The sequence below is a fragment of the Thyridium curvatum genome (assembly GCF_004353045.1).
Source record: "Thyridium curvatum strain D216 chromosome Unknown NODE_124_length_70960_cov_83.235695, whole genome shotgun sequence".
NCBI classification, from domain to species: Eukaryota; Fungi; Ascomycota; class Sordariomycetes; order Thyridiales; family Thyridiaceae; genus Thyridium; species Thyridium curvatum.
The window spans coordinates 27,920-49,929 of NW_022156879.1; the positions used below are offsets into that span (position 1 = coordinate 27,920).

General features: G+C 54.3%; 8 protein-coding genes across 8 annotated transcripts; 6 read left to right on the top strand and 2 right to left on the bottom strand.

Moving 5' to 3' along the window:
* Positions 1–289: 289 nt before the first annotated feature.
* On the bottom strand, positions 290–877 carry E0L32_011917 (uncharacterized protein; the record flags this gene model as incomplete). The annotated part of the gene is made up of 2 exons (XM_031134699.1): positions 290–669; positions 736–877. 2 exons carry the CDS (start codon positions 875–877, stop codon positions 290–292), a joined length of 522 nt encoding a protein of 173 aa, XP_030999717.1.
* A 1,843-nt stretch (positions 878–2,720) lies between these two features.
* Positions 2,721–5,783, top strand: E0L32_011918 (uncharacterized protein; the record flags this gene model as incomplete). Its single annotated transcript, XM_031134700.1, has 1 exon — positions 2,721–5,783. One exon carries the CDS (start codon positions 2,721–2,723, stop codon positions 5,781–5,783), a length of 3,063 nt encoding a protein of 1,020 aa, XP_030999718.1.
* A 1,171-nt stretch (positions 5,784–6,954) lies between these two features.
* Positions 6,955–8,312, top strand: E0L32_011919 (uncharacterized protein; the record flags this gene model as incomplete). The annotated part of the gene is made up of 3 exons (XM_031134701.1): positions 6,955–7,304; positions 7,359–7,764; positions 7,824–8,312. 3 exons carry the CDS (start codon positions 6,955–6,957, stop codon positions 8,310–8,312), a joined length of 1,245 nt encoding a protein of 414 aa, XP_030999719.1.
* A 1,064-nt stretch (positions 8,313–9,376) lies between these two features.
* Positions 9,377–10,056, bottom strand: E0L32_011920 (uncharacterized protein; the record flags this gene model as incomplete). Its single annotated transcript, XM_031134703.1, has 3 exons — positions 9,377–9,701; positions 9,844–9,933; positions 10,001–10,056. 3 exons carry the CDS (start codon positions 10,054–10,056, stop codon positions 9,377–9,379), a joined length of 471 nt encoding a protein of 156 aa, XP_030999720.1.
* Positions 10,057–12,793: 2,737 nt separating this feature from the next.
* E0L32_011921 (uncharacterized protein) lies at positions 12,794–15,604 on the top strand (the record flags this gene model as incomplete). The annotated part of the gene is made up of 1 exon (XM_031134704.1): positions 12,794–15,604. One exon carries the CDS (start codon positions 12,794–12,796, stop codon positions 15,602–15,604), a length of 2,811 nt encoding a protein of 936 aa, XP_030999721.1.
* A 412-nt stretch (positions 15,605–16,016) lies between these two features.
* On the top strand, positions 16,017–18,599 carry E0L32_011922 (uncharacterized protein; the record flags this gene model as incomplete). The annotated part of the gene is made up of 1 exon (XM_031134705.1): positions 16,017–18,599. One exon carries the CDS (start codon positions 16,017–16,019, stop codon positions 18,597–18,599), a length of 2,583 nt encoding a protein of 860 aa, XP_030999722.1.
* Positions 18,600–18,971: 372 nt separating this feature from the next.
* Positions 18,972–20,513, top strand: E0L32_011923 (uncharacterized protein; the record flags this gene model as incomplete). Its single annotated transcript, XM_031134706.1, has 2 exons — positions 18,972–19,426; positions 19,481–20,513. The coding sequence occupies 2 exons, from the start codon at positions 18,972–18,974 to the stop codon at positions 20,511–20,513; spliced, it is 1,488 nt and encodes a 495-aa protein (XP_030999723.1).
* A 972-nt stretch (positions 20,514–21,485) lies between these two features.
* E0L32_011924 (uncharacterized protein) lies at positions 21,486–21,803 on the top strand (the record flags this gene model as incomplete). The annotated part of the gene is made up of 1 exon (XM_031134707.1): positions 21,486–21,803. The coding sequence occupies one exon, from the start codon at positions 21,486–21,488 to the stop codon at positions 21,801–21,803; it is 318 nt and encodes a 105-aa protein (XP_030999724.1).
* Positions 21,804–22,010: the final 207 nt, after the last annotated feature.

Below are 22,010 nucleotides of genomic sequence, written 5' to 3' on the forward strand. Positions count from 1 at the left end.
AATCTCATCAAAAGCTTTTTTGGAGCATACGGCAAGTACCGTACATTCAAAACTACGTCTTTAGCATTGACAGTTGTTGATGAAAGCATGTCGAGTAGAGACCAACCATAGTATAGTTGGATAGTACATATGTACACTATACGTCGGAAAAGACCTGCAGCAAACTCATTCGCGATCTATTTACTCCCAGCGATGATACGCAAATTATGTACAAGAAAACAAACAGGCGGCACAGCTCCCTGTACAAACCGGCCTCTCCAACGACCAAGTTAACGCAGTCCCGTCTCGCTTACTTGGCGCAGACGAGCTGAATGTTACTGATGGAGTAGGGTGAGCCAGTCTTGGTAAATGTAGACCAAGTGAACGAGGTAATAGCGGTGAGACTCGCGTTGGCAAATTCGTTCAGCGGAATCGTAACAGCACCAGCAGTAGCAGGGACTGTGACATTGTGATAAGCACTTTTGTAGCTGGTGGCCTCGCAGTTTGCACGCGACTGCAACTCGATGAGGAACGAAGCCTGTGCGGGGCCAGAGAGGGTGAAAGACAGGGCATTGTAGCTGTCTGCAGCGGCATTGGTGCATGGAAAGTTCTCGTAGAAGTACGATCCGGCCTTGGGAGTGAATGTGAGGGTGGAGCCGCTCGCGCTGATTGAGGTCATGGAGTTGTCGTCTATACGGAGTCAGTCAAGGCATTGCTGGAGCCGCCGGTGCTGAAAGCACAGTCAATGACACTTACCTCCACTAACTGACTGCAATGTGTTGGTCTTGTTCGCGAATGTAGCAAAATTGTCGATGACTTTGTTAGCTGTACACTTTGCCCCCAGTGCGGTACTGGCAAGACTGGCCGTGGCCACCGCGATATACTGGTCGAAACGCATGTTTTCTGTTGAAGATCTCGCGTATTTGGATGTGCTCGGGAAGAATAGACAGTGTCTGCGTCTATCTCATGACTGAGAAGTTGCTAAGGGCAGAAGATGGATGTCGTCGAGGTCCATTTATATCCATGTTCAGAATGAACGCCACGTAATAAACACCGTTCATATATGCTCATACTATACAGCCTACCTTCGGCAGAAACCTCATTATGCATTGAATATCCAGGATTCAGAGTTTGGCCCTCACACAGACTTCAGGGCGAAGGAGTGAGCTCGTTGATGGAAGCAGCGCAAAACGTTGCCGGAACATATTAGCCAGATTGGGCCCCTTTTTGGGAAGATTCCGGGATGGCAATCTCCCCACGGTGCTGCTATGCGCCGCTTATTTCCCCGCAACCGGTGGACGAGAGCCGAGATGAGATTGACGCAAATAACCGTATACATTCCATAATAAGTCTGGCCATCTATATGACACAGGAACGTCATGTCTGAATGTAGCATTGTTGCAACCCGCTCTGCAGATCATACATAATGCGCAGAGCCGTGTTACCTAGACCAGGTCTGATGAACTGAAAAGAACTCTCTTTCTTATGTTTACTGGTGTTCAAAGGATTTGAAACGTACATCGATGACTATTGTTCCCCCCGGAAAGATCCCCTCGACATCTTTTCTTCCATCGATAGTAAATTGTCAACCTGTCTGAGGCTGGCTGCTAGCTCGCCAACTACATTTCCATGCGCAAAGGCATCAACCGAAGAACTCTTGTTCAACACTCCTGTCAGAAGGATTTACGTCTTGAATTTTAGACCATCTAGCCAAAGTCGATTTCCCTCTCACGATATAGGCACGCAAATCGTACGGTCTTGGTATAGCTCTGAGTTATGGCATCTCAGAGCCTTGCTATGTTCTTTCCCGTTGGACTCGGCTGGACCATATGGAGTACTGGACTGGACTCGAGTAAAAAAAGCCTCTTGATGCAGTGCGACACGAATGCACAATGGATAGAGCATTGCTTTCATGTCTGGGGAGACCGCCTGCATAGTTAACCTTGCTTGTCTCTTATTTTATGCAGGTTTCTATTTCTTGCAAAAGCATGTGTGTGAGGGTAGTGTTTGCGGCTGTGCCCGACTACGCTCACCTCCTCAACTAACTTCCCAAAAGCCTTTGAGCCACCAATGGAGGAAAGGCAGCTGGAGGTGAGAGGTCTGCTGGTGGAGGCGCAGGATGCGGCATTGTGAGTCCTGGTGTGGTGGGGAGGGCCACGAGGGCCAAGCAGCCCACCGCACGCGTGCGTCTTGGGGGATTATTTTTCAGTGGAGATATGTTCTTATCGCGCCAATGGGCGGCTTATCAGTGTCATCATCCCAGGAACCGACCAGGGGCCACCAAAATCCAAAGCTGTCCTCTTCCTAGCGCCAAGTCCGCTGTGACATAACTGTTAACTAAGGGTAACTCAGTACATGTGGCCCGGCCCTGTGAGATTCCTCACCAAGCCAATTCACCACCAGGGATACCTAGAAGACAGTCGAATCTTTTTTCTTGAGGCCAGATTACGTGCCAGGCTGGCTGGGTCCATTGACTTGTGGACTACATAGCGCGCTCGCTGTCTGTGCTGCTGCTCCCAGAGCTTTCCAGTCTGCCTACATTCATTCTCCAACGACTTCCCACAGCTTTAAGCTTGTTCCTTTTTGGCCCTGCCCTGCATCTTGTTTCTTTGTTGAAGTAGCTGGTGAGCGCAGTTGCTTCTGTGCGTACCGGTCTTGTCTATCCTCAACAGCGCGGCCTTGATTTACCGCTAAATCAATCTTGACTTGGGGCTGTTTGCGCCCAAGATTCTACTGCCACCATGGCGCGAAGTCGGTGGTCGCCTTTGTCGCTTTTCCTCTGCGCCGTCTTCTTCTTTTCCGCACAGGTCTTTGCGGTGTCTGCCGTGCTAGGTATTGATCTCGGCACGGAGTACATCAAGGCGGCACTGGTCAAGCCTGGCATACCCTTGGAGATTGTCCTGACCAAGGACTCGAGGAGAAAAGAAGCTTCAGCCGTTGCCTTCAAGCCGTCGCAAAATGGACCGAAAGCAGGTGCCTACCCGGAACGACTGTACGGCTCTGATGCAATGGCCCTCGCTCCTCGATTCTCAGGCGATGTTTACCCCAACCTCAAGACTCTTTTGGGTCTGCCCGTGACCGATCCCGTCGTGACAGAGTACGCAGCCAGACACCCAGGTCTTCAGATCGAGGCGGATAAGACGAGAATTACTGCGGCATTCAAGAGCAAGGGGGCTTTTACACAAGAGGAGGAGGCCTGGTTGGTGGAGGAGCTGCTGGCGATGCAGCTGCAGAGCGTCCAAAAGAACGCAGAGTCTCTGGCAGGCTCTGGAACAACTGTTCGTTCTGTGGTTCTCACCGTGCCTCCGTTCTTCACCGTCGAGGAGAAGCGCGCAGTGGAGCTGGCAGCTGAACTTGCCGGGCTGCGTGTCCTGTCTCTGATCAGCGACGGTCTCGCAGTTGGCCTCCACTATGCGACAAGCCGCCAGTTCCCCAACGTGAATGATGGAGCGAAGCCCGAGATTCACATGGTTTTTGACATGGGTGCGGGATCAACCAAAGCCACCGTCATGAAGTTCCAGAGCCGCACTGTCAAAGATGTTGGCAAATTCAACAAGACGGTCCAGGAGGTCCAGGTGCTGGGCAGTGGCTGGGATAGGACTCTAGGCGGCGACGCCCTGAACTCGCTCATCGTCGACGACATGGTCGCTCAATTTGTTGACTCGCCTGCCGCCAAGAAGGCCGGTGTCACGGCTGACAAAGTCAAGGCTCATGGCCGTGCTGTCGCCAAACTGACCAAGGACGCCGAGAGGTTGCGCCATGTTCTCAGCGCAAACAGCAACACCCAGGCTAGCTTCGAGGGCCTCTTCGACGACGTAGACTTCAAGTACAAGATCGAGCGTACGGCTTTTGAGAAGATGGCCGAGGCGCACGCTGACCGAGTCGCTGTTGCTGTACGCAATGCGTTGGCAATGGCTGGTCTGAAGGATGCGGACCTGGACTCTGTCATCCTCCACGGAGGTGCCTCCCGCACGCCGTTCGTCCAGAAGCAGCTGGAAGGCCTATTTGGCAACGCGGATAAGCTCCGCACCAATGTCAACTCAGACGAGGCTGCAGTGTTCGGAGCGGGTTTCAGGGCCGCTGATATCAGCCCCAGTTTCCGTGTCAAGGAAATCCGTGTATCGGAGGGCGCGTCATATCCTGCCGGTATCAAATGGACCAACAGCAAGGGCAAGCTCCAGCACCAGCGCCTGTGGACACCTACCTCCCATCTCGGAGCTCAACCCAAGGAGATTACCTTTTCCAACAAAGAGGATTTCACTGTGGAATTTTATCAGCAAGTCCCCTCTCAAGCAACCGCTTCCGACCTGGTACAGAAGCCCACCAAGCTATTCGCCACCAAGAACCTCACTGCCACGGTGGCAATGCTCGGTGACAAGTATGGCTGCGATACTACCACGGCCTCTTTCAAGGCTGCGATGCGCCTGAGCAGCGAGAACGGCGAGGTTGAGATCACCAAGGCCGCCGTTGAGTGCGAGGTCGAAGATCAGGAGAAGGAAGGCTTCGTTGACGGTGTCAAGAATCTTTTTGGGTTTGGAAAATCCAAGGACCAAGAGCCGCTCAAGGGAGAAGAGGCAACTGCAAGTGGTGAGGAGACGCTATTTGATGCTTCCTCAACTTCTACAGAGTCCACCTCCTCTTCTGCCTCTACCCAATCTTCTTCCTCAGCTACTACAACGGCCAGCTCCGCTGCTGAACCGAGTGATGCCAAGGAGAAAGTTTTGAAGAAGAAGCTGGTCTCAATCCCCGTTGACTACAGCCTCGAGAAGGCGGGCAATCCTCAGCTCTCCAAGACCCAAATTGCATCACTCAAGGACAGACTCAAGGCTTTTACGGCTTCCGACCGGTCGCGGCAACAGAGGGAGGAGGCACTCAACCAGCTTGAGGCCTTTACGTACAAGGTGCGTGACTTGCTCGACAGCGAATCCTTCATTGCCGTATCGTCCGACGAAGAGCGATCAAAGCTTGAGAAGCAGAGCAGCGAGACAAGCGATTGGCTGTATGGCGACGGCGCGGATGCTTCACGAGACGAGTTGAAGAAGAAACTGAAGGCACTGCAAGACATTGTTGGGCCCATACAGAATCGCATTGATGAAAACGCGAAGCGACCCGAGCTCGTCCAAGGGCTCAAGGACGCTTTGAAGCAAACAGATGATTTTGTCAAGTCCATCAAGGAAAAGATCGCTGAGCACAAGGCATTCTTGGCCTCTTCATCGTCTTCTTCTACAACGACCGAAGCCTCTTCGACCACAGCTGCCCCTTCCAAGGACGATTTCGACGGTCTTGAAGACGAGGACGCTGCTTCTACCACCAAAGAGCCGGATATGGACGACGTCCTGAAGGAGCGTGGCCCCGTCCCGCCGTTGTATACTCTTGAAGACCTCAAGGAATCCGAGGACCTCTTCAAGACTGTCACTGCGTGGCTGGATGAGAAGATCGCTGAGCAGGCCAAGCTTGGCCCGGCAGACGACCCTGTCCTGACGATCAAGGACCTGAAGCTCAAGCGAGAGAAGCTTGACAAGGCAGGCATGGACCTTGCCATGAAAGCTGTCCGAAACTTTGAGGGCAAGAACAAGAAGAAGGCGAAGTCGAAGTCGAGCAAGACGAAGAAGCCCAAATCATCGAAGACGGATGAGCCGGCCGCGGGTCAGACAATCAAGCTGAATGTCGGGGAGGACGGCCAGATACCGAGCAACGAGGAGCTCGAGGAGATCCTCAAACAATACAAAGCAGAGCAAGAGCAGAACCAGGGGGCAAAGAAGGAGGAGAAGGACGGCGAGGCAGTCAAGCACGATGAGTTGTGATCCGCTATGACCGTTAGACCGGGTCTCGGAGTTCCGGATGATTTGATGTAGACATGAATCCCAGCGAATATACCACAATTACGCACCAAATTTGAAATATTTTGTGACTTGTTACGATTTGTCAAGGCTGGGGCCACAATCCATGTGCCATGGCCGTTGTTGATAGGGTAGATACCTGAAACTCGGTCATTTATTCAGGACCTCGCCAAGCACAGTACAGCATCTGCATGTGGCACTTCTCTCAACGTTACGCGAGGGATGCCTTGTGAACTCTTCGAGGACCTGTGACATAGCTAGTCAGCGCGTATGGCGTGAGAAAAGGCCCGTGTTGGTGAAGGGGGTTTGCTCGGTCACGGCCGCTTACGTGCAGCTCAGCATCTCTTCGTCTCACCACGGCAGCGTTGGCGAGTTGCCGCGAGACATGTCGCTTCACACAATAACAGGGGACGACAGCCACTCATTGCCAGTCCCGAGCCCATTTACCGGATCTGAGAGAGCGGAAACTGATTCCTCCAATCCCAGTTTGTTTGTCAATCTAGACTACATGCGTGAGCCACATGGCAGGTTGCATTTCTACCCTACCTAGTATTCAGGACTTACACTGGGTTTTACGAGCGACAATGGGTCTTAGTGCTTCTCATGATGATGGCATAGCAAACTTGTCGGTAGTACGAAGCGGATTTCTCTCCTTGTACAGTTGTTTCTACCCGACCCTGTACGGCATCCTCGTTGGATATCAGCGAGACTACCCATAATATCAAATAGAGTACCTTTCACCTTTCACCTTTCACCTGTGATTTGTGATTGACTCCTGATTTCCAAATACCCATGGGAAAGGGGATGGACAGGAGTGAACTCATTCGTTTTATCATCCCATATACAAGCACTAATTGAGCTTGCCCTCAGCTCTTCCTCACCTTCTCGTCACTCTGCACTCGTTTCTACCTCATCCCATTTCTCATCTTGTCATTTAAGGGCAGGCACGGACGTGCAAGCCTTCCCCTACACGTGGTAGCCTACGCGTATGACGACAATCGTTCATTAAATCAACGTTCTTTTCCTCTCGAGACTTTTTAAAGCATCTGTCGAGTCACTCTTTTTTTGCCGACCTGGATATCCCCTGACAAAGGCTCTTAGACAGCCACAACACGTTCTCTTGCAGCAACGCACGATGGAGCTCTTCCAGGTCATCCTCGTCGCCGTGCTTCTTTGCATCTCAGTCGACGCGCGCCCTTATCTCCGAGATGTCTCGACTTTTTCTGTCCCTGCCAAGTACAATGCTCGATATCGGTTCAATCCCCACCGAGAGTGGTTGAAGATTTCCCAGAAATACGGCGTTCCTCTTCCCGATCGACATCAACTCACTGGCGGCATCATCCCGGTCGACAAGTCCTCCGGCCCAGGAAAGGGTACTGTGCCTGCCTGGAATCAGACCAATGATAGAGAATATTTGAGCCCTGTCTTGGTCGGAACACCTCCGCAGTTGATTCACCTGGACCTCGACACTGGCTCGGCGGATCTGTCAGTTCCAATTCTTCCCTTGTTTTTGCGAGGGCTCATGACCATGACTAACAGATGGTTTCTATATAGATGGGTCTTCAGCTCTGATACACCCTCTCGTCAGGTAGCGGGACAGAAGATATACCGACCAGAGTCCTCAACGTCGTCCTCCAGGGTCGCCAACACCACCTGGGCAATCTCATATGGTGACGGGAGCTTTGCCGCGGGAACGGTTTACAACGATATCGTGCAGCTTGGCAACGTTGTCCTGCCCAATGCGACAATTGAGTCTGCCGGGACCGTATCAAGCTCCCTGACAAGTGACCGGTCCATGTCTGGTCTACTAGGCTTGGCCATCAACCACCCCAGCACTGCATGGCCTAAACAGCCTACCATTCTCCAGCAGCTGGGTGACCAACTCGACAACAATCTCTTCTCTGTGGATCTCAAGTACCAGGCCGAGGGAACGTATGATTTCGGGGTAAGTCTCATCTCCATGGCTCCATTTGAACGTCGAAATGTGGACTGACACGGGGGCAGTATATTGACCGCAGCAAATATACCGGCAACATCACCTACCACAAGGTTGATGCCACATCGCACTTCTGGAAGTTCAACCTCGAGCGCATCCACGTCAGCAGCATGAACACGTGGTACATCCACCACTGGCCTATGGTCGCCGACACGGGCACGACTCTCATGCTCCTGCCGGAGGAGCTCGTCGACATGTACTGGTCCCAGGTCCCCGGTGCCCATATGGACGAATTCTACGATGGCTACCTCTTCCCTTGCAACCAGAGCAGTGCGCTTCCCGATTTCGAGTTCGGCTTCAACGACGGTTGGGTAGGCAAGGTGCCCGGCCACTACATGAACTTCGAGAACATCACCAAGACCGAGTGCTACGGCGGCATACAATACGGCTTCCCGGACATGGAGTTTGGTATCCTCGGAGATACCTGGCTCAAGTCCATGTACGTCGTCTTCGACGCTGGCAATGAGCGGATCGGCTTTGCCAACAAGGCTTTGTGAAAGGTCCATTTCCCGCAGGTAATGCTCTTTCCAGTTGAGAAAAAAAAAGCAGATCGAGAATTGGGGGGGGCGGCATGTGTTTTTCTTCGATTAGAATAATCGCGGTAATTTATCCGGTCCCGGATGGGCTTAATAATTGAACCAGCTCTTCTCTCTCTCTATCTCAGAGGCTCTGTTCTCCTTCGGAAGTTTGATGTCTGTCTTTACGAGAACCGTTGAAATGCTGGACGTTGAGGTTTGATGCTCCCGTTTTAAGGGGCATGCATGCATTCTGCCGTACCAAGCATGTAAGTGACCCGATTCGCTCCGTCTCTCAACCAATCGCCAAGTCACGAAAACTTACGCTTGCAAAACAGCACATTTGACGAGGATGGGGTTTGCAGCGATGCAGACTGGCGTATCCAATCTGATGCTCATTAGGTTGTAGCAGCATCTATGTACAGTACAGATCTCAACGAACCCTCCTCCCCCTCGGTGGTAGACATCCAAGCCATGAAAAGCTAGCGCACATAAAGACATCCCGAAACCAAGCCATCCAAACGAATGCTCCCCAATGGAAATGCCGCGCAATTATTCCGAATTTCACTTCACGTGTGTGCTGTGCTGAAAACACCCACCCCACCTCCGTGCCATCATCGTGCAAAACAGGTAAATAACGAGAGTAAGAGAAATCAACCGACTAGCCAGGGCTGGTGAGGGTGCTAGTCGAAAAACGCCGGAAAGAGGAATACGTGCTGGCTGATTTGACAGACGGACAGGACGAAAGCAGCATGAATGTGTGGGTATCTTTGTGATCGTTCTCCTCGAGCCCGATTTGGGAAATGCAGGGTTGGTCGTGTATGCGACTGGCGGCGGAGGCCATTCGGTGAGATAATAATCAAAGGAGACGATACGGTAGGGTAGGCATCTTAAGCTCCTCCCAAGTCTTGCCCGAGTTGCTTCGTTGCTCATGCCTCGTGCTCGCCATCTGGGACAGCAACAAGAACAAAACGTTAGCACTCTGCCCACACCCCGTTCACCGCAAGCAGCAAAAAGGCAGAGTCTGAGAAGAAGCAAGGCTGAATCTATTCACCTTCACTGGCGGTCGGGGTGGGCGGCAGGGCCCCCGGCACCGCCTGTTGGCTGGCTCTCGCCGTGCCGGGCCTGCTGCCGCCGTACTTCTGGTCGCCCCGCAGAGGGAGGTCCTTCTCCACGGGCGGAGGGGGCTGCTCGCCAAAAGCGTTGCTCAGGGGCGCACGCTGGTGTCGTGGGCTGGTGGCGGGAGATTTCTGCTGCTGGTCGGAGCCGCTTGGCCGGTCCTTGCCCTGGGTCTTGAGCCGTGCCTCCATCTCCTTGATGCGCGCCTCGAGGGCCTGTAGCTCGGTTGTCTGGTTGTTCAGGGTCTGCTTCCTGTGGCAAGGGAGAAAATGCCGTTGTTAGTGACTTTTGCGATGGGATTGAACAGACGAGGTAGGACGAGTGCCAGCCGTGGACCGGTATCGAGGGGTCGGGTCGAGCAGGCTAGGCCTACTGAATGGTAGAGGATACTCACCGCTTGTCCACTTGCTCATCCAAGTCGGCCACACTGTTCTCGATGCGGAAAATGTCCATCAGCTCTGCGGAGAAGGACCGCGCAATTGTTCTGGGCAGGTCTGACTGTCAGCAGTCTGTTTGATGCATCAAATGTGGCGAGGGACTTGGAGACGTACGACTGCGGTCGGCGGCCATTGGGCTTCCAGTCACGGTCGAGCTCCTCGTCAGTCATGGCTGCTATTACTTGGCTGGCTCTTGAAGATACTCGGCTCGTTTTTTCTTGGTGTCTATTGTATGCCTTGTTCGCAATGCTCGAGTTGAAAAGTGCTTGAGAATAGGTAAGAAGGGTAAGTGGTTCTAGAGAAGTTGGGGGAGGGGATCAAGTTGAAGGAGGAGGAGGGCAAGGGGATGGATGCTTAAACAAGGGCCGCCAGAATTGCGGCCAGCTGATAGGAGAGTTAAAATACAAGTGACAGCAAGTGCAAGTGACCAGTGGCAGTCGAGTTTAGGGGTGCCACAACGAACTTTCAACGACAAGGGAATTACGGAGCACGGCAAGTTCTTCAGTCGGTGTAGTTCATCACCTGCAGGGTCGCGCATTCAAAACGGGCCAGGTTGGTCGAACCTTCTCCTTGTAGGTACTTGTAGTTAAAGCTAGCTGCGGGAAAGGGGGCGGGGTGGAACGCCCGCCAGCGCGGGTCTGGTCTGTTAGCGCACGGCCCAGCGTCATTCGGGTTGCGGCCACTAAAATGGGCCCCCTGGCCAGGTCCTGCTAGTGAAGGCGCGCGCATCAATGATGCTGTGGGGGAGCGCTGGAGATTGACCCTGGCGCACTATTTCCTTTTTACCACCTGAGCCGGGCTATCCATTATTTCTGCTCGGGCGGTTCCATTCGGGTTACAATTAGTTACCTTAGTTCTTTGATGGCAGAGGGATGGTATCTGGTTGCTGTTGGCTGGTTGCTCCGAACATCAAGCAAAGCCATCAAACCTTGCAGCCAAGCGCGCGATGATCTCCCTCTCCCTCCCTTCCTTCTGCGGTTCCCGCCAGATCTGCAAAGGGAAATCAACCCCTCCCACCAGAAATGATGAACCGAACGATAGCCAGAAATGCAATGACCTTTAGGCACGACTCGTCTGAAACAGTCAAAAGATGTTTGTCGCAGCTCTTGTCTCTCCTCATCTCTGCCTCGGGAATGCTGGTGCCAGCAACGACATTACGGTGGGTCTGGCCATTCATGCGGTCACTGGCCCTGCCCTTCATCAGCCCAGCGCATGCGGTGTCCTCGCTGCTGATCAAAATCTGTCCCCACGATCAAATGGAAAGGCAATCTTCCTTGTGCTACAGCCTACAGGGGGCCTGGCTGGACTGTCCCTCGGGTCAAATTGCATGAAAATTAAGACGTGACCAGGGCGGCATGACCCCTGGACGAAATGAAGATTGAAGTGTGCATCATACTTTACCCAAGTCCACCACACTTATGGACTTTATCCAGGTGATCTACTCACCAAGCTCACCCCATGACCTTGCAGATTGCTACTTGTACAATCGGGTGCACTCCTTTTATGTCGAGGGTAGAGAGAGCCTCTAGGCGGTAGAGAGGACACGAGAAAACAAACCCCAGATCCTTTCCAAGTCTGAGCGTCGGACTCGGGGGGATGTGCAGGGATTCAACGCATAAAGTGCATACATGTATGCAATTCGGCCCACCCATGCAGACCGGGTACAAGTGTCAGCTACAGACGGGACAGAAGAGCCGCATCGCATCCTGGAATCACACGAGTGCACGACCTTGCTCAGGCACACCTGAGGAGCAATCAAGATGCAATATTGCATCCGCTGGTTGGGGAAGATTGATTACCTGGACGGAATTGATTGTCCAGCCCTGCTGCTTCATTCCTGCGCCTACCACTAGGAAGCTACCCGCATCTAGCCAGGTCTACTTGACCTTATTCGAGAACTTACCGTCCACCGTGTGCATTTTGGCTCGAGTAGAACCAGCCTAGGCCCCTATCCCGTTCCCCAGATAGGAGCTGTTAGCCAATGATATGCCCTTCATGCCCAACACTTCATTTCGGACGAATCCTGTCTTTTGCCGACCATTTGCAGGGGGTTCCTCCAGCTCACAGTGACTACACCTTCCTTGCAGCATTAGGTACGTAGGTAGGTTGCATGATGAAATTCTGGATGGCATTTCCGGAGATATATAAGGCAACACCCCTTTGCCAGTCGACTCGGGTACTGGCCGCTCCTTGAAGCCGGCTCTGTGGCAGAGTAGAGACGCTTGTTTGCAGGCTACATCTTAGAGTATTGATGCTCGATCAAGATGGCGAGAATATGGAGAAGTAATGGCGAAGCCAAGCTGCATGCCGTTGGAATGCTTCTTTCAGGTTTGCTGCATCGTAAAAATCGAAGATGAAGCACTTTGCCGGGTGGATGGATGGGGATGAATCGTCAAAGAAAGCGTGTCACATGACCGGGCTAGCGGGAAAGTTAGCATTGCGCGCTGTGTTGCTCATTTTCGCTCCCTAACAATTTCTCGCCGATCTCCCCTTCTCCTCCCAATCAACCATCAGTGCAACTGCCAGCCAGCCAGCGAAACAAAACCCAAAAAAGTCGGCCCAGGTCACAGCTCCCTTCCCATCCGAGGATCCCACTCACGTGACTTGAAAACAACGAAGCAAATCTTTCTCGACGACATCGCGAACCAGCCAGGCGCCAAACGAGCCTTAATATCCACCATTAATTAATGATTTTGTCCTTCCCATCGTCGGAACTGCCCGGAGTGTCTGTCTGAAGGCTGGCGGTACGTTTGATCCGCAGTTTTCGGCCCAGATCCGGCCCCAGACTCATCGCGTGCGTTCGCGTCGGGCGCGACTGACCGACCGTCATCCCAGATCGTGGCGCCCATTCATCTTCTCCAGAGACGCGACAGTCCCCTCGAACGCTGGCGAGGCGGATACTGGCCCATGACTAACACCGCGGCCTACACGCCACTCGAATCGCTATTATTATTCCAATCGCTCCTCCAGTACGGCGTCGAGACAACTGCCTTCGCCCAGATCTCAAGCAACCTAAGAAACAACGGTCTGATTCGAGATGGTCCGACCTACGATGCCAGTCGACTGAGCCCCGAGTCGCTCCAGGAGCTGTTTCTGCAGCTTCTGCGCGACGAACTCAAGGGCGAGGACGGCCGTAATAATGCCGATAAACTCGAGGGTAGCTTGTCGCCTAACAGCAAAAAACGCAAGCTGCAATCACCGCCGCTGCCAACTTTGCAGGAGGCGCGTCTTCATCTCGATAAACTCCCTGTCTTTGTAGAGAGGCTTTACGCGCGGTATCGGGACCATGTCGTCCGGTCAATCAGGGAGGATGAACGACGCTTCGATATCTTGCAGAAAGAGATACAGACCATCGAGAAGGAGGCAGAGGCCGTGAGCAGTCATGCCAGCCTTCAGAACGGAGCCGCAGCAGCTACAGGACAGCGATACGGACAAAGGCCTAATGGGGCTGCCCCTTCGCCGGTCCCTACGGCCGTGAATCATCTGCAGGACACAGCGAAGCATTCACCGGTGCCGCAACCACGCCCGATATCTCCCGCTGTACAAGGGTTAGCAGCTCCCGGCCAACCGGTTCTCGCTCAGTCCCAGCCTGCTGTTGCATCGCGGTCAGCATCGCCAGCCGTAGGCCCCATGGGCCGGGAGTCTCCAAGGCCCCCCAATGCTGTGCCCCATGGTCTGCAATTACCTCAGGGTGCTGCAGGTCTTGCGCCTCGACCCACACAAGGGCCGGCCACCCCTCAACCACCAGTCCCGGAATCTCAACAGAGGGCGGATGGAAGTGCAAAACACCAGGTACCAGTTCACCCAGGTGTCGCAACTGGACAGCTAAAGTGGGAGCCTCCTTATCAGCCACAATCTGGACCGCCCTCACAACCACGCAGTCCGGCCAACATCGCCCCTTATCCCCCTCCCAAGGGTCAGCCTCCGGCCCGGACTGCGCAGGCAGGACAGCAGCAATACCAAGGCGTTCTTCAGCAGGGCCATGCTCCTTTGACGCACCCCCATGCGCCTTCATCACTGCAACAGCCGCAGGCCGTGTTATTGGCACCCTCTAGTACGCAATCGCCACAACACGCTGGCCAGCATCTGGCCCCACGGCAGCCCACCTCCCAACTACAAAGGCCTATTGCGCCTGAACAAGCTATTCTTGCTCCAGCCCCTCTACCTCCTCCACACAACGTTGCTCAGTCTGGGCCTCCTAGAATACCAAACAAACCACCGACACCAAATCCACCGTCCTCAACATCGATTCCTTCAGGGCCTCCACAACAACAGCGGACGGCAACCACAAATATCCCGCTTCCTGTCAACCAGGTGCAATCACCAGCGATTACTGGCTCAGCATCTCCTGCTCCTACTCAAAGTGATAGTCAGAAGCCTTACAGCTCTCCGTACAACCAGCAGCGTCCAGCTGTACCTGAACATCTTGTTCCTCAACGAGTCTCAACGCCGACCCCGCTTTCAAAAGCTCGACATGCGCAAGCTCTGCCACAAACGCCTCTCAACACGGCTGCTGCTTACCAAGGGCCTCGCGGCACAGGAACTCGCTGGAAGTCCTCGGAGCCAACACCATCCACCCCGCGTCCCGAGGTCGGAGACATTCCCAGTCCTGCGTTCGAGCCTTTGAGTCCACCATTGGCACCTGCAGATCTTCCAAGTTCTTTGACTGGTCGGCAACCCTCGAGAAAACGCCAGTCATCTAAAGAAGTAGAGAAGACTGACACAGCTGCACCCAAGCGCGGACGACCACTGCGAAGTGCGCAGAAAGCGCGTGAGTCCACCGCAGAAGCACATCGCACGCGTAGCCCGTCAGCCGACGAAGCATCTACTATCATTAAGGATGAAGAAGCTACCCCTCGGCCACATGATGAGCTCCGCGACCTACCAGTGAAAGAGGCACCATCGCACGGACGCCGCAGGGCGACACCTGGTGGTGTCTCGTCCAGGGCCCAGAAGCGCAAACGGGCCGAGTCAGAAGTGCCTGCTGAGCCAAGTCTTATTTCTGCTCCACCAACTCATGTCTTGTGGACCAAGGGCTTCCCGAGAATCAGTGCCTCAGCCCTTGACCAGATCGGCAGTCACCGGCATGCCAACATGTTCGCAAACAAGATTCGAGATCGCGATGCTCCCGGTTATAGCGCAATCGTGCGGCGTTCCGTGGATCTCAAATCGATACGCATGGCCATCAACCACGGCAACAAGGCTGCCGTCAGTGCAGCGGCAGCCCTGCCTGAAGACGATAGCGGTGGCAGTAGTGTCTGGCTACCGATTAGCGAGGACATTGTTCCTCCGCGAGGTATCATCAACAGCAGCCAGCTGGAATGTGAACTGGTGCACATGTTCTCCAACGCGATCATGTACAACCCTGACTCGAATCGCGGCCCTGGTCCGGCCTTCATGGTCGCCGAGCCAACAGGGGAAGACACAGGCGAGGGTGATGCCAGCGTTCTTGGCTATAAGGTAGACGAGGATGGCGTGGTCAACGATACGCGCGCCATGTATGTTGAGGTAGAGAAGCTTCTTAGTGATATGCGAGCTGCCGAGAAACAGCGTGGCGTCCCACCTTTGCCAGCAGGGGCCGCCGGGATTACGAGGCAGGAGAGCGTTGCGATTGGCGACGATCCAGCTGCGACCGAAGACGATGGCGAAGCTGCGACACCGGCAGCAGATACCGATGGCGGTGGCACGATCAAGAAGCGCAGGATTACTCGGGGATGAGGTTGAAATAGGTTCGCTTCGCTGTTGAGCGTCGTCTCTGCGTCCGCCTTTATAGGGCGCTTAGCGAAGGATAGAGCATTACCTAGCATTGAGTTTAGATGCATGCTTCTGTATTGCTTTGCAGTTTGTACGATCATTCTTAGGGGAGTCGATGATAATTGATACCACCCTGCTTCGTACCATTAAATGATGCATGTGCTGTGCCATACTGTCTCAGTGTCAGTGGGTTTTGGCATAGAGTGAGATAAGATAGTGAGGGCGGTGTCGCAAGGCGAGATGTGAACTGATAGGAAAATCCCCCAAATTTATTATTTTTTGGCGCGGCATTGGTGATACCCAAGTAGCTTGTACCGACTCCAGAGCATACGCCTTCTAGAAGCACCTTTTTCTCACGCTCAGAGGGGTCGCAAAGATGTACGCGCGATACATCCCTCCGGCGAAGGAACCGAGTAGGAGTAAGCCGACTTCAGATCCTGTCGCTTTCTCACCTTCGGCCGTCGCAGTGCCGCCTCCCAGCTCCGCGACACCCTACGCGCGATACATTCCCCCACCCAAACCGAAGGCAGAGCCTTCTACGCTCAAGAGGAAGATCGTTTTCGACTATGAGGATGTTCCTGTAGCTGAAACTACGTCGAAGAAGCGCTCGAAGCGAGATCAGACGGAATTGGCAAAGACAGACGGAGATTTGATCAACAGTCCTGATGAAGCATCAGACTCTGTCACTCCGGGGAGCTCCAGGAAGAGCGAGGAGGCGATTACGCGTGGTGAAAACTCTACCAGTCTCTCAACAGAACCGAGCAAACATGTCACATCTTTACAAGAATCGCCAGCAGAGAATGGGAGCACGGCAGCATTACAATCCAAATCTAAGTCGAAGGACAAGAAGGCCAAAGCCAGTACTGGCAATACTGTGCATGACGAAACTGATGCGGTAGAAGGCCGTTACAAGGCGGTCTTAGCGAAGAAGGAGAAGTCGTTGACACGGACGAGAAATCTCGATGAAGCGGCCACTCACTCAGCGGTAGAAGGGGCAGATTCTGCTCTCGACTCGACCTTGGTGGCTGAACCAGTCGAAGCCAAAGGCCTCGAACCCCTCCCACAACCAGAGCCGATACCTATTGACAGATCGAAGCCATCATACGAAACCCTGCCGCCATGGCTGGCTGAGCCCATTCGAGTTTCTCCAGAGACTCGAGCGCCCTTTTCATCGTTAGGCGTCGACCCAGAACACGGAATACCGCCGCTCGTTGAGAAGGCTCTGCGTGAGAAGGGATGGACAGACGCGTTCGCCGTCCAGACAGCCGTCATCCCGCTATTATTGCCAGGGTGTGGACGGCAAGGAGATTTGGTGATCTCCGCCGCCACAGGATCCGGCAAGACCTTGGCATACGTTCTTCCAATGATGCGCGACCTGAGTCGGGCATTGACTACGAAATTGCGCGGACTGATTGTTGTCCCTACAAGAGAACTTGTCCAGCAAGCCAAGGAGGTCTGCGAGGCCTGCGCCACGGCGTTTGCGACATCCAACAGGCGCCGCGTAAAGGTTGGTGTAGCCATGGGCAGCCAGTCTCTAGAGAAGGAACAGTCTTCGATCATGGAAGAATATCAAAGATACGACCCCTTGGGTTACCAGCGGTATTGCGAAGCGCGGGCAAGATGGCCTTTTGGTGACGATTCATACCTGGCCAAGGACGCCACTCGGCACTCGACCAGACCATTGCCAGAACATGTTGTTGAGCATATACCCAAAGTTGACGTCTTGATCTGCACTCCAGGTCGTCTAGTCGAGCACATCAAGTCGACTCCCGGGTTCAGTCTCGACTTTGTTCGATGGCTTGTCATTGACGAAGCGGACAAGCTATTAGGTCAGAGCTTCCAGCAATGGCTCGAAGTGGTGATGGAGAAGCTAGGCGACCCCAAGCATACCGGCCTGCGAGAGTTTGCCGACTCCAACAAGAATGGAGTTCGAAAAGTTGTGCTCAGCGCCACAATGACCAAGGATCTCAGCTTGCTCAACGGCTTGCGGCTGAGTAGACCGAAACATATCGTTCTGGAAGGTACGAAGACGGAAGAAGCTGGCGACTTCGTCTTACCAGACCTCCTCGAAGAATTCGGCCTGAAGATCCGGGAGGAATCTCAAAAGCCACTGTACCTGGTTGAGCTTCTTAACAGCAAGTACTTGGGTGGCACTGGCAATGTACAAGCCAGAAGATCTAGGGCTGCAGAGGAGGACTCCGAAACCTCGTCTGACGAGAGCGATTCAGAGACTAGCTCGACCTCTTCAGAGTCGGACTCTGGAAGTGAGACGAGCTCTGCATCATCATCTTCAGAATCTGAAGAGGACTCCGATGAAGAGCTTGAGACGCCCTCAGAGACAAAGGCTCGCTCATCTGGCCGAATCGAATTCAGCACCACGGTACTGGTCTTCACCAAGTCGAATGAAAGCGCGCTCCGTTTATCAAGACTTATCGGCATACTTGCACCTCAGTTCAGCTCGATAGTTGGCACCCTTACATCCACGATCCGGACCTCGGAACGGCGAAAGATCCTACGGTCGTTCGCTGCTAACAAGCTGCGCATCCTCATAGCTTCCGACATTGCCTCGAGAGGTCTCGACCTGCCGCACCTCGACCACGTCGTGAACTATGACATGCCCACGAGCGTCGCATCTTACGTGCACCGCGTGGGTCGGACGGCGCGCGCCGGGCGATCCGGCAAAGCATGGACTCTGTTCACCAAAAAAGAGGCCGGTTGGTTCTGGCCGGAGGTGGCAGGGCAAGGGAAGAAGGGCAGGGGATCCGGCGGTACGGTCAAACGGTCAAATAAGGTGGAGCAGATCGTCCTCGGAGGTGGCGGCGATGGCGATGGCAAGTCGGGGTCCGGCGGCAGATTTAGTGAAGAGCGCATTGAAGAGTACGAAGCGGCTTTGGAGAAGCTGGGACAAGAGGCGGCGGAGGGCCGCCGGAAGGGCAAGACGGCTGCTACTTCTAGCTGAGATATGAAAGATTAATAAATTAGAATAAAGTGGAATACCCAATATTGGCTGATTCTTTGAGCATCAAATATCACAAAGCCATGATAACCCCTGAGAAACGGCGTTGTATCCAAGTGCGATTTTAAGTGGGGCGTGCACTGTCTCAGGACAACATCGCCATTTACGGCGCGTACCGTAGTTCTGGATCGGCGTCATGAACTCTGGTTAGAGCTGTTCGCAGACAAATGAAAAGGACTCTAAACTACGACACGACAGAAATGACCAGAGACTAATACAGTCTATGGCTTGTCGCTCGGCCGTCTTCCACACATCGCAGGCGGCCCGACTGGCCCCAAGGCGGGAGCAAGCATGACGCGGACGTACAACATCGCCATGGTCAGCGATTTCTTCTTCCCCCAACCCGGCGGCGTCGAAAGTCACATCTACCAGCTGTCAAGCAAACTGATCGACCGTGGCCACAAAGTCATCATCATCACACACAATTACGAGGGCCGGACAGGCGTACGCTACCTGACCAACGGGCTCAAAGTCTACCATGTCCCTTTCTTCGTCATCTACCGCTCCACCACGTTCCCTACTGTCTTCTCCTTCTTCCCCATCTTCCGCAACATAGTCATCCGCGAGCGCATAGAAATCGTGCACGGCCATGGTAGCTTGAGCAACCTGGGACACGAGGCGATTCTGCATGCCCGTGCTATGGGCTTGCGAACCGTCTTTACGGACCACTCGCTGTTTGGGTTCGCCGACGCTACGAGCATTCTGACCAACAAGCTCTTGAAATTTGTGCTGAGCGACGTGGATCATGTTATCTGTGTCAGCCATACATGGTAAGATGCCTGGTTTCTTCTCATTGGTATGCTGTTACTGATACGCTCTTCCAGCAAGGAGAACACCGTGTTGAGGGCTTCTCTTGACCCCCTTATGGTCTCCGTCATCCCTAATGCAGTCGTGGCCGAGAATTTCCGGCCACTCAACTACGTGGAACCATCACCAGCGCCGCCACTGGGGGAGACCAATGGGCACCCCTTCGGCACTGCACCGGCGGCGGTCCCGCATCACCAACTGGGACCGCACGACCCCATCACCATTGTCGTCATCTCCCGCCTCTTCCAGAACAAAGGCACCGACCTGTTGACGGCGGCCATCCCGCGCATCTTGGAGAATCACACCAATACGCGGTTTATCATTGCTGGCGACGGGCCCAAGGGCATCGATCTGGAGCAAATGATCGAGCAGAACGTCCTCCAGGACCGCGTCGAGATGATCGGGCCCGTGCGCCACGAGGAGGTCCGCGACGTCATGGTCCGCGGCCACATCTACCTGCACCCTTCGCTGACCGAGGCCTTTGGCACGGTCATCGTCGAGGCCGCCAGCTGCGGCCTTTACGTCGTGTGCACCCAAGTCGGCGGCATCCCCGAGGTCCTACCCTCGCACATGACCGTCTTTGCGCGGCCGGAGGAGGACGACATCGTCGCGGCGACGGGCCGCGCCATCGCCGCCCTGCGCGCGGGCCGCGTCCGCACCGACAAGTTCCACGAGCAGGTCAAGAACATGTACTCGTGGACCAACGTGGCCAAGCGCACCGAGCGCGTCTACCACGGCATCTCGGGCGCCATCGGCGAGGCCGAGTTCTACGGCTACGAGATCGCCGGGGCGGCGCCCGCGGGCGGCCAGGCGCGGTCGGGCGTCCGGAGCTTCGCGCTCATCGACCGCCTCAAGCGGTACTACGGCTGCGGCGAGTGGGCGGGCAAGCTGTTTTGTCTGTGCATCGTGCTCGACTACCTCTTGTTCCTGGCCCTCGAGTTCTGGTACCCGCGCGCCGACATCGACATCTGCCGCGACTGGCCACGGAAGGCTGTGGAGAACGGGGGCAGGGACAGCAGCAAGGATGGCGGCAAGGATGGCGTCAAGTGAGGCGGACAGACTCACTTGGCCATGACTGCTGTCTCATGGTGTCGTATGTTTTAGGTGTTGGCCATGAATGTGATAATGATACCCTGATTTACAAAGACTGAAGTGCGCGCGGCTCCCCCTAATGTGTTAAAGAGATAGCTCGTTACCTAACTGCAAATCCAACAAATCCAATCTTGCGTCATTCATAATATTCAAGGGACAAAGCCGCTGATCCTCAATGCAGATGCCATCCCGATGAGAGAGGTTGCCGGACCCTAAACATACTCTGCAGTGACAGTGTTGTACCGTTGATCTAGGATTGAAATCAGTACACTCAGCCTTATGCCCTCCACAACCCCGATTCTTATTATAACACTCACTGTTGTAAATCAACGTATATTGGGTAGAGGCTGACAGGTCTAGGAGTTGGCATATTAGCGACGAGTAACGGCATTTCGCTCAGAGCAGACACAACACTCACAGAGTGCTTCAATCTGGTATTCGAGCTCATAGTACCACTTGTTATCTGCACCAAGTGCTCGCCCGAGGAACTCCTCGGGTATGTGGCGAAGGTCGGCTGTAAGCCGGCAGAGATGAGTGACGTTGGTATCGCAGTTCATCGGTGCGACCCTGGAGGTCTCATCCACATAGATCTCGTCCGTGATCTCGCTGATCGGCCCAAGGCTCGTCAGGCTTCGGCACCTCATCGTCGTGGTAAACGGCTCGTTCTCGGATACGACGTCTCCCTGAGAAAACAATTCGTTAGCCACCACTGATCATACGCACACATGAAGTCTCCTTGCAGTTGTTTACCCTCGTTATGAACCAGTCCATGACGCGTACCATGTAGTATCCCTCAAAGCTGGACCAAAAGCTCTCTCCTCTCAGATGGGCGTGACGCTCTGGGTCATACATCATCCGCCACTGTCAAATCTCTGTCAGCCCGCTGGATCGAAATGTTGTTTCTTGATTTGTACCCGCCCTGTGGCCGTAATGCTTTCGAGCCCTGCGATCCCTGACCCTCACCATCGTGAGAGCGTCTGGCGCGCTTTGCGCGAGGCCCTTCATGACGGCGCCCTGCACAACTGCGAGCCAGGCGTTCGATGGCTGCAAGACCTCGATCTTCTTGCCGAGCGCATTGCGCAGACGGTCCTTGAGGTAGATGGAGGCCCCAAACCCTCCGACGAGCATCACCGCACGCATGGGCACCTTGCTCGAGCTTATCTGGTCCTTCACGAGCTTGATCACTTCGAGTATGATCGGCTCGAAGATATCTTGGAGGTCAGCGGACTGCGAGGGACGGAGGATTAGTTCTGCTCGTGAATCTCATCCCTGGGAGCGTCTGCAGGGATCGAGAAGCCCTATTGAGCACCTTGGGCAGTAAAGCGGAGGCTGGTAGGGACCTTATCGGAAGATTCACCTTCTCTGGTCGTGTTGCTGATGGGCCACGAGGTGATGGCAGTTCGACGGTCTGGCCGGTGTGTCTCGGCCCACGCAACGCCCGAGTAAGTTGTCCCA